The 14,320-nt window shown below is 39.5% G+C and overlaps 1 protein-coding gene across 1 annotated transcript in view; it reads right to left on the bottom strand.

The window, feature by feature from the left end:
- Positions 1–13,577, bottom strand: part of LOC100948498 (leucine-rich repeat-containing protein 37A2-like) — a 31,725-nt gene extending 18,148 nt beyond the window's left edge. The window contains exons 1-5 of the mRNA XM_012802873.2: positions 13,422–13,577; positions 10,729–10,800; positions 7,686–7,757; positions 3,520–3,591; positions 2,757–2,837 (exon numbers count right to left, since the gene is read on the bottom strand). Of these exons, the coding sequence (XP_012658327.1) occupies positions 2,757–2,837; positions 3,520–3,591; positions 7,686–7,757; positions 10,729–10,800; positions 13,422–13,555 (431 nt within the window). The 5' untranslated portion in view covers positions 13,556–13,577. The remainder of the gene's footprint in view (positions 1–2,756; positions 2,838–3,519; positions 3,592–7,685; positions 7,758–10,728; positions 10,801–13,421) is intronic.
- Between the last annotated feature and the right edge of the window lie 743 nt (positions 13,578–14,320).

The following is a 14,320-nucleotide window of genomic DNA, read 5'->3' as shown; positions in this document are numbered from 1 at the left end:
CTAATATAACCATATACAAACCCTTCCCCCTCCTCCTTCTCCTCTCCTCCTAAGACAAAGACAGAAAGGGTCTAGTTACCCACCACCCCCTCAGAAATTCACACCAAAGGACCCTAACATTCTGGGCAAGCTGTAGAATTTGCCCACCCCCTACCCTACAGCCCTATATAAAAGAGGTCTCTAACTGCCCCTGGGCGCAGACACCACCTTTGTACTGCCCAGGTGAGTCACCCTCCCCTTCCAAAAAACCTGGCCTGAACATCCAGTCTTGGTCTCAGGATGGGACAAAATAAGAGTTTGGCCATCAATGCTGCCTCTGGTGGATCTTGGCCAAAAGGAAGGAATTGTGAACCAAAATAAAATCTTAAGCTGGGCAGCAGATCTTGGCCAAACAGAGGAATTGTGAACTAAAATAAAATCTTAAGCCAGGCAGCAGATCTTGGCCAAAAGGGAGGAATTGTGAACCAAAATAAAATACTTAAACCCGGCATGGTGGCTTAAGATTTTATTTTAGTTCACAATTCCCCCCCTTTGGCCAAGATCCGCCAGAGGCAGCATCGATGACCAATCTCTTATTTTGTCACATCCGTTGCCAGTGAAAGGTGTAAGCAGAGATGAGATGACACCATGGCACTCTATCAGGGAGCAACAAAGTAAGACTCTGTCTCAAAACAATAAACTACAATAAATTAAAATAAAATCTTAAGGCTCCCCCCTCCAGCTGACTAAACGGACCTCCTCTGGGCAAAGGGCTGAGTTGCTAGCCCTGAGAAGGGAAGTCAGAAATGCCTCATCACGCCCCCTCCCTTCTGGGAGACATCTTTTGTAACCTATTAACAGGCCTGAGGCTATAGAAGACAAACCTGCAGGTCCTCAGCTTACTTAATAATTCACTTGAGTCTGGGTATTTGTCAGATGTTTTGTCTCTAATTAACAGATGTCCTTAACTTAAAGTATCCCAAGCCTTTAGACAAAGCTTCATTTCTTTAACCAGCTACAAGAGTCTTAAAACCCACCTATAACCTGTAAACCTCCATTTTTAAGATGTCCCACCTTTTTAGGCCAAACCAACTTATGCCTTCCATGTACTGATTTATGACTTTGCATGCAATTCCTGTCTCCCTGAATTGAATAAAACCAGACTAACCCAGCTACAGTGAGTCCACTTGCTCAAGGTTTCTTGGGCATGGTTCTAGGCCAAAGTCCTCAAATTCAGTTCTTAGAAGAGACCTCTTCAAATTATTTTACAGAGTTTGCCTTCTCTTCTGTTGACAATGTTCAGTGACAGTGGTAAGTTCAAGATATTTGTACTGATGCCATCTAAATCTCTTGGTGGAGGGATCTAAGGAATCTGGTTCTTTGGTGTGAGGGCAAAAGAAAAACAGACCCTTGGTGTTCTTCCCCTACCCAAGGCATCAGTTAATTAACAAGGGAAGAGAGGAGGGCCCTGTAAGATCAGCCTCTGTAGAAACTGTTCATCAGTTCCAGACACATCCTTAACCCCTCCCTCTAACCCAAAATGAATGGTGTGAAATTAGACTTCCAAACCTCAGGACAGGTGGACAGTCTTTTCCAAAGTCAAGTTTAGAAGAGGATCTTCACCTTAAGTCTAAAATCTCCTTCAGGCCATAGATCATATATACCTACCACGATCTGCTTGTGTCACAGAGAAATTATTGAATTTTGAGCTGAAAAGCCACATTGCTTTTTTTTTTTTGAGACACAGTCTTGCTTTGTTGCCCTTGGTAGCGTGCCATAGCATCACAGCTCAGCAACCTGAAATACTTGGGCTCAAGAGATCCTCTTTCCTCAGCCTCCCAGGTAGCTGGGACTACAGATGTCTGCCACAATGCCTGGCTATTCTTTTCCTTTTTAGAGACAGGGTCTTGTTCTTGCTCAAGCTGGTCTTGGACTCCTGAGCTCAAGCAATCCACCTGCCGTGGCCTCCCAGAGTGCTAGGACTAGAGGTGTGAGCTACTGCGCCTGGCCTCTCTACATAGCTTGTTGAAGGGTAGTCAGAAAGCAAGTGTATGGAATTAGGCTAAAGCAATGTATTTTCTTTCTGAACATTGTTTGCACTATAGCTTAACATAAAAACCATTTTTCCCCACAGTGCAAAGATGCCCACAGATCATTCTTCATAGGTAAATATTTTTTTAAAAAAAAAAATATTTTGGGTGACAAGGAGAGACGTGCCCTATGGCAGATTTTCTGGAATTCTTCTGCTTTATCATTGAAAAGAAACTGACTCTGAAAAAAACAACCTTCACCTTTTGCACCCTGGAGGACTTGGTTATGCTTCCTTCTTTATGGCTATATGCTGTAAACATTTCAGCAGTTAGAAACTCCGTACATGAACAGGAATCAAAGTTAAATCCAAAAGTAGGGTTTCAAGGACAATTCACATATCAAAGCAGTATTGTTAAGGCTCCCAAGACAATGTTGATTTGAGCATTACTTGACATCTTTTACTGCCCATACCAAGAATCAGTTCTAGGGAAAGTAGAGCATGTCATATGTAAGTTACACAAGTCTCCTGGCCTCTTTGTACCTTAGTTTCCTCGCCTGAAAAAAAATGGATGGATTCTTTCCGTGAAATGTAAATATACTTTTAAAAAAAAAATTTAAAAAAGAAAAATTGGATAGATCTTAAGAAAAACTCTTCAGAGTTCATAATGAGCTTATACCTAGTTAACTGATAACTGTATGATGCTTTTACACATAGATTTTTACATGTGTTCATCTATTTAACTTACACCTTGTGTAAAAATTGCATTCCATGCCACGCCTGAAACGTTCCGAAGCTCAGTTCTGTGAGTAAATTGCAACCAAGATTTCTACAAAAAAACAAGAAAAAGGAAAGGCACAAGCTGATGAAGAAGAAGAAAGATATTCTTTCAAAGCATTTATCATTTGGCAGCGATTCTAATTTATGTATGACAAAACATGACCTCAGTACTTTCTCCATACACTAAGGAAATTTTGCTGTAGAAGTAGAAGATATTGGCTTATGAGTTATACTTTCATATTTATTATACATGCAATGTGTAGAGACAAAACAGCATATGCTCAACAAATACTTGTGTTAAAGAGATCTTTATTTCTCTAGGACAGAGTTTCGCAACTTCAGTGCTATTGACATATCAGCTGTTTTAAGCTGTATAATTCTTTGTCTGGGGGGTTTGTCCTGTACAGTGTAGGTTAACAACACTCCTGGCTTCTGCCCACCAGGTGTCAGTAACATATCCACAGTTGTGACAACTGAAAAGGTATCCAGGCATTGCCACATGTCATCTGGGCACAAAATCACACTAGTTGAGAACCATTGTTCTATTATGATCCACTCTGATCTGTGTAATAATTCTCGCACTAATCTTTCCTAGGGATGAAATGGATTTGCTATATAATTGTAGTAACTTTCTACTAGTAAAATTTTAATCATATTTCAAAATGAATAGCAGAGGGTTTATAAGTTTAATAAAAATTCTAAGTGTTAAATAAGTTATATTTGTAACTTACACAAACTGCAAAAATGGTAGTGATTCAAAGGTACGTCTTTCAATAGATTGGATTTTATTGCAGGATAAATCTCTAGAAAAAGTAAAAGGAAGACATTGCCTTGATTAGATTCCAAATTAATAGGAACAAATAGTAGAGTTTAGAATGATCATAATGAATATGTAGTTTTTGTCTACAAACTTTCAGACCTGTATTTGAACTTTCCATAGCCCCCTAATCCTCCTGTACCTTCATGATTTTTCATAAATCAACTATAGATCTGAATAGATTTTGGATGTAATCTTTCCCTAGAGCAGGAGACTTGATTAAACAACCTTTTGTAGCCTCATCAAATTCTAGATTAGAAGCTTAAAGTTTTTCTCTATCTATATAATTTCTAATATGAAAAGGAATAATCTCACAATTATACCTTTCTGGTTTAATTCTGTTTTTCTAAGCTAGTTCAATACCAAAAGAGATAAAAGATATCCTTTCACATCTTTTGAAAGGAAGTTACTCTTCTAATTAATATATAACTTTGAACTAATTCAGAATTATACCATATTAATAAAAATTCATTTTGATTTTATATTGCCTTAATATTCCATAAAAGCAATTTCTTCAGTGGTACAGTGATGGGATGTACCAAAAAGCAGCACAGAACTGGATTTTTATTTGAAAACACCCCTTCTTAACTATAGTTGACTATTTCTGTTGACTCCAGTTTATCCCTCGCTTTTCACCTGGCTGTTGTCACTCTATTCTGACTGGTATCTCTTCTTTCTAAACCAGTGGTTCTTAACCTGTGGGCTGCGAACCACAGGAACTGTATTAAAGGCCTAAAGCACTAGGAAGGTTTAGAACCACTGTTCTAAACTATCCTGCACACAGTTAACCAGATGAACTCTCCAGAAGTGGTTCTCAAAGACCAACATTTGGGAATTTATGAAAGATGAAAATCCTTGGCCCTACTCTAAACTGACGGAATGAGTAGCTGTGGAGTTGTAGTCCAGAACCAAAGCCTAACAAGACCCCCAAGTGCTTGTGGTGCAGACTTAAGATAGGCATAAAGCATGGTTCCCTGTAATAGCGTTTGCTTGGCATTCAAAGCCCTAGAAAGTCTGGCTCCGGTCTCCTGCTCTTTTTTGCATGCTACAGGTACGCATAGCATTCCTCAAATAATTCACTGTATTTTGCCTTTCTCCCATTTTCCTTTTCCAAGTATAGACTATTTCCCCCCAAATCTGTCTAAGGATAACTGATGGCCTTCTGATAGATCCTATTCTAACAGCATTGCTCTGGGAACATCTTCTCTGATCCAAACTCAAGTCTTTTCTCCTTCTTCTGTGCTCCAGAAGCAGTTGGTCCCTCTTAGTGCCCATAGCTATTTCTTCTTTTCAATGTAGTTATTTTTGCTCCCGTTTCTTTTAAGTATAAACTCCTTGAAAGTATGGACTAGGTCTTGCTCATCTGCATGGCCCAAAACTGACACATGAGAATATAGTAGAACCTCTCTAAGCTGATCGCTCACTGGACTATAACAAACCAGTCAACTACAGTGGTAGTCAGCATAAGGGACTTCCATTGAGCACATGTGGCACATGTCCAGTCTATGAAAATTAGGTAAAATTATGGATGTGGTCAACCATGGAGATTCTACTGTATTTATGAAATGAGTGAAGAGCTGAGAAGGAGTAGAAGAAAAAAAACTATTTTAAAAGAAATGTAATTTTGTTACTTTGTGTCCCTCTTCTGGACCTCTGCAGCCCTCCCTTTGTCATCCTCTTAGTGCTTGTTGCACTATGGTTTACGCTTACCTGTTTGTTTCCCCTGTGAGATGTTAAGTTCTTAGAAGGGTAGGGACGGTAGGAACCCTGTCTTATGCATCTCTTCAACTCTAATATTAGGCAAAGTGGTTGGCATATTTTTTTTGTTTTTTTAATTGGTTGGCATTTTCTTAAATGAATGAGACTATAGATCCTAATATGAAATGATTAACTTACAAAGTATGCATATTTCATTGTGGAAGTAATGAAGGGCCTACTCCATTGAGCAATTATGTCATTTACTTTTTTCCCCCAAATGTGGCAGAGGTGCCTAAGAAGACCAATACAAAAGTGGTCGTGCCTTAAGGCCTAGAAGTTTTGATAATTCAAAGGACTATTTTTAGTGTCATGTGAGACTCTTTGTACCTACTTGCCTTAAGCTTCTGCATTTGAAAGAAGAATCTATTTGCTAAAGAGCAACATTAGTTAGCTTAATAAGAATTAATGATGTACACTTTTCTGGACCCCATGGGCAAAGGATAAAACTCAGACTTTCATAGCAAGGGATATAGTATCTTCTTATCTCTAAAAAGATAGAAATAAAAGTATTCTCTCCTTGGCAATAAGGCAGGAGGAATTTTCATTTTGTAATTTGGGAAGAATTGGGAGCATTGGTAGGGTAAACATTTCTAGCTATACCATTTAACCATAATTTAAACTTTTTTTCTTTTTGAGGCAGAGCTTCATTCTGTTGCCTCAGGCCAGAGTGCCATGGTGTCAGCCTAGCTCACAGCAACCTCAAACTCCTGAGCTCTAAGCTATCCTCTTACCTTAGCCTCCCAAGTAGCTGGGACTGTAGGCACCCACCATAATGTTTAGATTATTTTTCTATTTTTTAGTACAGACAGAGTCTCACTCTCAATTAGGCTGCACTCAAACACATGAGCTCAAGGGATCCTCCCACCCTGGCCTCCCAGAGTGCTAGGATTACATGTGTGAGCCACTGCATCCATCCTTAAACAACTATTTTTAATAAAAGTATAATAATTTCTGGCTTGGCGCCTATAGCTCAACCGGCTAAGGCGCCAGCCACGTACACCTAAGGTGGCGGGTTCGAATCCCCAGCCCTGGCCCGCCAAACAACAATGACGGCTGCAACCAAAAAATAGCCAGGCGTTGTGGCGGGCGCCTGTGGTCCCAGCTACTTGGGAGGCGGAGGCAGGAGACTCGCTAGAGCCCAGGAGTTGGAGGTTCTGTGAGCTGTAATGCCACGGCACTCTACCCAGGGGGACAGCTTGAGGCTCTGTCTCCAAAAAAAAAAAAAGAGTATAATAATTTCTGCAATGAAATCCTTACTGCCAGCCGATTCTCTTAAATATATTCAATATTCTCTAATATTAAATATCTAATATTTTATATTCTTAAATTTGTTTTTCTTTTTGAGACAGAGTTTCACTTATTAACCCTTGGTAGAGTGCTGTGGCGTCACAGCTCACAGCAACCTCCAACTACTTGGGCTTAGACCATTCTCCTGCCTCTGCCTCCCAAGCAGCTGGGACTACAGGCGCCTGCCACAATGCCCAGCTATTTTTTTGTTGCAGTTTGGCTGGGACTGGGTTTGAACCCGCCACCCTCGGTATATGGGGCTGGTGCCCTACCCACTAACAGCATTGCTCTAGGAACATCTAGAGGGCTCTGCCTTCTTAAATATATTTATTATTCTTTATAATTCATCTGCTTATTTAATAGTTAAATGTTAATTTAATTAAGATTAAATTATCAAAAAATTCTGGATTAATGGCATTCAAACTAGTGTAGATGGTCTATATTTTCCTTTCCTTTAAGCAACAACTTAAGGTTAACTTTAATTCTTCTCATTCTACTAAACCAAGTTTTCAAATCCTTTTTCTGAAGGCTAAATAGTAATATTTTAGGCGCTGTAGGTCACATATGGTCTTTGTTGCATATTCTTGTTTTTCTTTTACAGACCCTTTAAAAATGCAAAAACCATTCTTAACTTACAGGCTGTAAATAAAAACAGACTATGGATTAGATTTGATCTATGGGCTGTAGACTAAATATAAATATAAGCAGATGATATATAAAACTTATAAAACAAGGTTCACATGGGTGTCAATAATTGCTCAGATGTTATTACCACTTTTTCCTTATAAGTGAAGTTTTTTTTCTATCTGTATCTTATCTATATGATTTTATCTGTATCTTATCTATATGATTTTGAAAACTAAAAATGCACAGAGATGGGTTAAAGGTGGGCTAAAACTCTACATGGATTTAGAGAACTGCAGAATTTCATTGCTGAAAGAAGTTTTAGAGATTGTCTAATTTGAACCCCTTATTCATCTTACAGATAATATCCCTAAAAGCTCATAAATAAATGTGATTAACTAACTAACTTACAAATACTGGAGGGATAGCAGGCCTTCAAATGAATCTTTATGTAATTCGGTCAAATGATTTTCACTGAGAATTCTGAAAAAGGATAAGGTTATTTGTTATTTCTTTTTTTTAAATTTTATTAGTGTTTCAGGTTAATTTGAGGGTACAAAGAAATAGGTTACAATGTTTGCATTAGTTAGGTAGAGTTCCTCTTATTAATTGTGTGCTGCCCCCAAGAGGTGTGCCATACACTCGAACATTGTGCCCATTAAGTGGGAGCACCTCCATCCTCCTCCTTCTCCCTCGTTCTCCCTGCTCCCTCATGCTCCCATCCCAGACCTTGAATTGATTTCAGTTTCTCTTTTTTGTGGAAGGTATTAGGTCATCTACTGGCCTCCTGTTAGTATTGAGTACATTGGATTCTTGCTTCTCCATTCTTGTGATACTTTACTAAGAAGAATGTGTTTCAACTCCATCCAGATTAATACAAAAGATGTAAAGTCCCCATCTTTTTAAATAGCTGAATAGTATTCCATGGTATACATATACTACAGTTTGGTATATCCATTCCTGGGTTGGTGGCATTTAGGTTGTTTCCACATTTTGCCAATTGTAAATTGAGCTGTGATAAACAACCTAGTACAGATGTCTTTATGATAGGATTTTTCCCCCCTCTGGATAGATGCCTAATAGGGGGATTGAGGAACCAAATGGGAGATCTAATTTGAGTTCTTTGAGGATTCTCCATACTTCTTTCTAAAGAGGTAGAATTAGTTTGCAGTCCCACCAACAGTGTAAAGGAAAAGGTTACTTCCAAATAAAAATGCAAACTATTTGCCACACAGGACTAACTCCTATCTGTGGAGGAAACCTAGGTAATGGTGCCAAGTGAATACTCTAATTCTTATTTAATTTCAAGATGGCAACGTCTGCTTTGTTTTCATTCAAACCTTTTTTCACATTTTCCTTTTTGTGTCCATATCTCTACACACACATACCCCTACCCATTCTTCCCACCAAATTGTATATTTAATGCCTACTTTCTAGATCACAAATCCCTGTTAGAACCCAACTCTGGTTCTAACCAAGATGAGCAGAACTGCCATTTCCTCATTTCTTTCCCCTCATTTTTTTTTTTTTTTTGAGACAGCCTCAAGCAGTCGCCCTAGGTAGAGTGCTGTGGCATCACAGCTCATAGCAACCTCCAACTCCTGGGCTTAAGCGATTGTCTTGTCAGCCTCCCAAGTAGCTGGGATTACAGGCGCCCGCCACAACACCTAGCTATTTTTTGGATGTAGTTGTCATTGTTGTTTGGCAGGCCCGGGCTGGATTTGAACCCCCCAGCTCTGGTGTATGTGGCTGGTGCCTTAGCTACTTGAGCTACAGGCACCAAGCCCCAAATGTTATTTTTATTTTTATGTTTTTTGCAGTTTTTTTTTTTTTTTTTTTTTTTGGCCGGGGCTGGGTTTGAATCCGCCACCCTCGGCATATGGGGCCGGTGCCCTACTCTTTTGAGCCACAAGTGCCCCCCCCCCCAAATGTTATTGTTAAAGCCCCACATGGACTTATGTCAAGGCTACAAGTGAAGCCAGTAGGCTTTTTCTCCCATTTAAAAAATTTTTTTTTCTTTCAGAAATACAATGTGCATAAGATGCATATAACTTAAATGTTCAGTTTAATAATTGTAAAGCAGGTACCCATGTAGTATCATCACGTCAAGAAAGAGTACCATGAGTGTCCAGAAGCTCGTGTGGCCCTTTCCAACCACAATCCTCTCTCTGACCCCTGCAGATAACCACTATCATAACTTTTATGGTAATTTCCTTGTTTTCAAAATATAGTTTTACCTATTATTTGTTAGCCATACACAACGAACTTTAATTTTGCCTCTTCCTGAACTTTATTTAAATGGAATCATATTACAAGAGGCCAAACTTCAATGGAAAAGAAAATGACATCTCTGTTTTCAAAAATGAAAATTCAGAAATCACTTATACAAGTTGAACTGATGACACACAAACTACTGTACTTTTCCAGAATAACTTATGTATCTAAATTGACTCCTTTAATAGATTAATAAGAAAATGATAGAAACAATTCAAAAGGAAAATAGATAAAGGACATAAAACTCAGAAGAAACACAAGTGTTCAACAACTTTTAACATATAAAGGTATTTAAATTCAAGAGTAATCAGAAAAATTCAAATTCAGACAGGACGCCTTTTGTTCACCCATTATATCAGCAAAGAGTTGGAGAATACTCAGTGGTAAAATGCTGTCATACTCTGTTGAGTATAGTATAAGTTGGCACAATGTTTTTGAGGACAATTAAAATTTAATACCTACATAGTCTTCACACCAACCATTCCATTTCTAGATATCTGTTCTACAGAAATATTTGCCCAAGTATACAAAGAAGCAGCAATGCACCTAACGAGAAAACTGGACATAATCTAAAAATCCATCAATAGGGGAATTATTAAATAATTCATGCCATAGCCATAGTATGGAATCCATAGTATGGAATGATGCAAGAGTTTAAATGAATAGGGTAACCCTCTAAGTGCTGGGAAAGAAAAATCTAACACATTAGGAAGTGAAAGAATCAAGTTGGCAGATGGTAACATCTCCATTTATATAAAACAAAAAATGTAAGAAGACCACACAACAAATTTATTTTGCTATATGTAAATATGTATGTAGGCAAATACTTGGGAAAGGTCTGGGAGGATATATACCAAGCTTAGGATTAGTGGTTACCGCAGGGACCAGGCATCAGGGCACAAGGAGGGTTTCCATTATACCTGTTATTTTGTTTTTATACATTAACTGTGTGATACTTACATAATAAAAAATACATCTAAATTACTTCTTTCTTATTTTAAAGAGAGCCCACCAAATTTAATTTTAAAATAATCATAGAATTACAATCAACAGATGTTGATTTGAGATATGGAAGAAGAAATACCTTTCCTTAAAAGTGTTGACCTCAAAATTCTGGACCAGGAAGGATCTTACAATGCAGCTAATTTTTTGTACTCATATTTGGAGAGAATATACTCACAGTTTCTCAGTCCAACGGTATGATTTCCATACATTTTCATCAATGTAAGAAATAGCATTTCCTTGGAAATTTCTGTGAAGAAACACAGGAGATATTCAAATACAGAAAATAATACCAGTTTTCTAATTTCCAGAGCTATAAGCTTCCTAGTTTGCACAATTAATCAAAAATAATGTGGAGGGCGGCGCCTGTGGCTCAGTGAGTAAGGTGCCGGCCCCATATACCAAGGGCGGTGGGTTCAAACCCAGCCCCGGCTAAAAACTGCAAAAAATAAAAAAAAAAAGTTGGGCATTGTGGCGGGCACCTGTAGTCCCAGCTACTGGGGAGGCTGAGGCAAGAGAATCACCTAAGCCCAAGAACTGGAGGTTGCTGTGGGTTGCTGTGAGCTGTGACGCCACAGCACTCTACCAAGGGTGACAAAGTGAGACTCTGTCTCTAAAAAAAAAAAAAGAAAAAAGAAAAAAAAGAGAAATAATGTGGGGCCACGGGCACAGATGATGAGGCATCTCCTCAGAAGCTTAACTTCCTGTCTGTCGAATCTTGGAAGCTAATACCAGTTACGAATGAATAAATGAATAAAATCATCTATGTGTCTAAATATCATCTATATACATATACACACATATACATATACATATACGTACACACATGCAGTTCCATGACTTTTTTTAAAAAAGTATAAATATGTCCATGAATGACATGTTTAAAAGCAAACTGTTAAATGCCTTACAATCAGTTTCAGCTCTCTGGATAACTTTAAACCTTTGCCTTTAACATTGTTCCCCATTCCTCAGCAATAATTTCTTTTTCTTTTTTTTTTTTTTTTTTTTTTTGAGGCAGTGTCTCACTATTTTGCCTTGGGTAGAGTGCCCTGGCATCATAGCTCACAACAACCTCAAACTCTTGGGCTTAAGCAATTCTCTTGCCTTAGCCTCCCAAGTAGCTGCAACTACAGGCACCCATAATAATGCCTGGCTAATTTTTAGCTGCAGTTGTCATTGTTGTTTAACCAGCCTGGGCCGGGCTTGAACCTGCCAGCCCCAGTGTATGTGGCCGGCACCTTTCTCACTGAGCTACAGGCACTGTGCCTCAGCAACGATTTTACCTATTCAGTTTATAGGTGTATTTTTCCCAGCTGGGGGCGGAGGCAGAAATAAGTCATCTGCCTGTTCATCTGCCTAGTGCACATTTCCATTTAACCAGAAGCTTTCTGCTCAGAAATTAAAAAAAAGAAATGCCCAAACTGATCTTCTCTCCCTCAGATTGGCTCTGACTGCTGCCCTTGTTATATACCACCATCACTATCTTCATCACACAGGGCAGAAACCATAGAGTCACATTTGATTTCTCCCTTCCCTATACGTGTCCTCCCCAACTCATTAGTCGGTCACTAAATCCTGTCCTTCTTTTGCCCAGGACATTATTCCCACTTCTATCACAAGCACTCGGATTTAGTCCTTTCTCACTTTACTCCTAAATTTTGCTAGACAAGCTTTCCATTTGGTCTCCCTGAGTTAACCTTTCCCCTCTAGAGCACGCTATGTATGGATTCTAAAATAATCCTTTTGTCTTAATCATTTCTTTCTGTTGCTTAAAAACTTTCCATGGCTCCCCAGACCTCGTTGCATATAACTTTCAAACTCCCATATCTGATGTTCGAGGTTTTTCAGAATCACGTTTTCTGTTGCTTCCTAACCCAATTCTTTGAAGCAAGACTGGTCTTCTAAATCCCCATCATTCCTGCAGCCATGCCATTGCCTAGGCTTTACTCCCAATGTTTCTCTTTAACAGATTATAGATGCTTTCTAAGCCCCAGGCAAAGTTTCAGCTTATCCAGAGAGCTTTCCCTGACCTCCACACCTCAGTGATTATAGATTCTGGTGAATTACGGCATCTATGATCTATATCTCTTGTAGTACTTAATTATAAACCACCTCCCTTTTTATGCCTATTTCTTTTCTTCCTACCTATCATTTTCATGTTCTTGAGACAATGTCATACTCTGCCCTGAGTTGGGCACAAAATGGGTGCTACATATAGAAAACTAGGTACAAAGATGAGGTCCGGACATAATTAAGGGACTTAATAATGATGATAATAGTTAACATACATATATATGCTAGGCACTGATACACATGTAAGTATTACATGTACTCACACAACAATCACAAGAATCACACCTAAATCACACAACAATCCTACGAAATGGTAACTATCACAATCCCCATTTTGAAGATGAAAGAAATTGAACCACAGAGTGGAATGACTTGCCCAAGGTCACAAAACTAATAAATGACAGACCTGGTTTTGGGGGGTTCTTTTTTTTTGGCCAGGGTTGGGTTTGAACCCATCACCCTCGGTATATGGGGCTGCATCTTACTCCTTGAGCCACAGGCACCACCCAGAGGAATATGCTTCTGTGTAGAGAGTGAAGCAAACATGGGAGAGCAGAGGGTAAGCAATGATATGATGGGACTAAAGAGAAATGGATAAAGAAAAAGAGTAAGAGTAATCACAGGTATAAGTTTGGAGAAGGGGCACAATAGTAAAAAAGAGAATGAAGATAAGGAAAAATCTGACAAGTAAAAGGTAAAAGCAGAAAGTCAATCAATGAAGAAAGCCCACAAGTGTCTCAAGGAAAAGGCTGCCATGTGAGGCAGGATGCAGAGAACAAATGAAGAAGAGTGACTTACAAAACAGTGAAGGTGCCATTATAGGCTTCAGGCTCCTGCACAGGCACTCGGCGGAGTCTCTTCTCTGGGCTGAGACCAACACATGACAATGTCTCATCCCTGCAGGTACAGAGCTCACATATGTTGGTGTTCATGTCAGTGTTGACGTTGGCCTGTTGTTCCGTGTTGGAATTTGGCAACGGATTTTGTGTTACGGTAATGTCAGACTCAGATATTTGAACTGTAACTTCAGTCGGGATCGGAGGCTGAGTATGAACCTGGTCTGGATGGGGAGCTGCCATCCTCTCTGGAGCCTCTGGTGTAGTTGCTGAAGTTACAACAAACTCCAGGGACAAAGGTAAAACTGTGACTATGATACCAGGGGTGGTTGTATGCTGGGTTTGATCCTGACCTGGTGTTGGAACTGTTATTTCATAATACACTGGAGCTACAACATCCCTAGGCACCTCTGGAGGTTGAGTTAGGGTCTCTTGCATGGTTAGAGGTTTAACCTCTCTAGTTTGTACTGAAGTTATGGTAGGTTCCTGGTCCAAAAGCTTAACTGTGATCCCAGCTGGGTTTGTCTGCTGAGTCTCAATCTGGTCTAGATGTGGAAGTGTCACCTCAAGATGCGGAAGTGTCACCTCAGGATGTGGAATTGTCACCTCAAGAGGCGGAAGTGTCACCTCAGGATGTGGAAGTGTCACCTCAAGATGCGGAAGTGTCACCTCTGGATGCAGAAGTGTCACCTCAGGATGTGGAAGTGTCACCTCAAGATGCGGAAGTGTCACCTCTGGATGCAGAAGTGTCACCTCAGGATGTGGAAGTGTCACCTCAAGATGTGGAAGTGTCACCTCTGGATGCGGAAGTGTCACCTCAGGATGTGGAAGTGTCACCTCAAGATGCGGAAGTGTCACCTC

This window comes from Otolemur garnettii, unplaced genomic scaffold (genome assembly GCF_000181295.1).
Source record: "Otolemur garnettii isolate 467f Iridium unplaced genomic scaffold, OtoGar3 scaffold00018, whole genome shotgun sequence".
Lineage (NCBI taxonomy): Eukaryota > Metazoa > Chordata > Mammalia > Primates > Galagidae > Otolemur > Otolemur garnettii.
The sequence above is the reverse complement of the archived record's forward strand: the minus strand, read 5'-3'. Positions and strand labels throughout refer to the sequence as shown.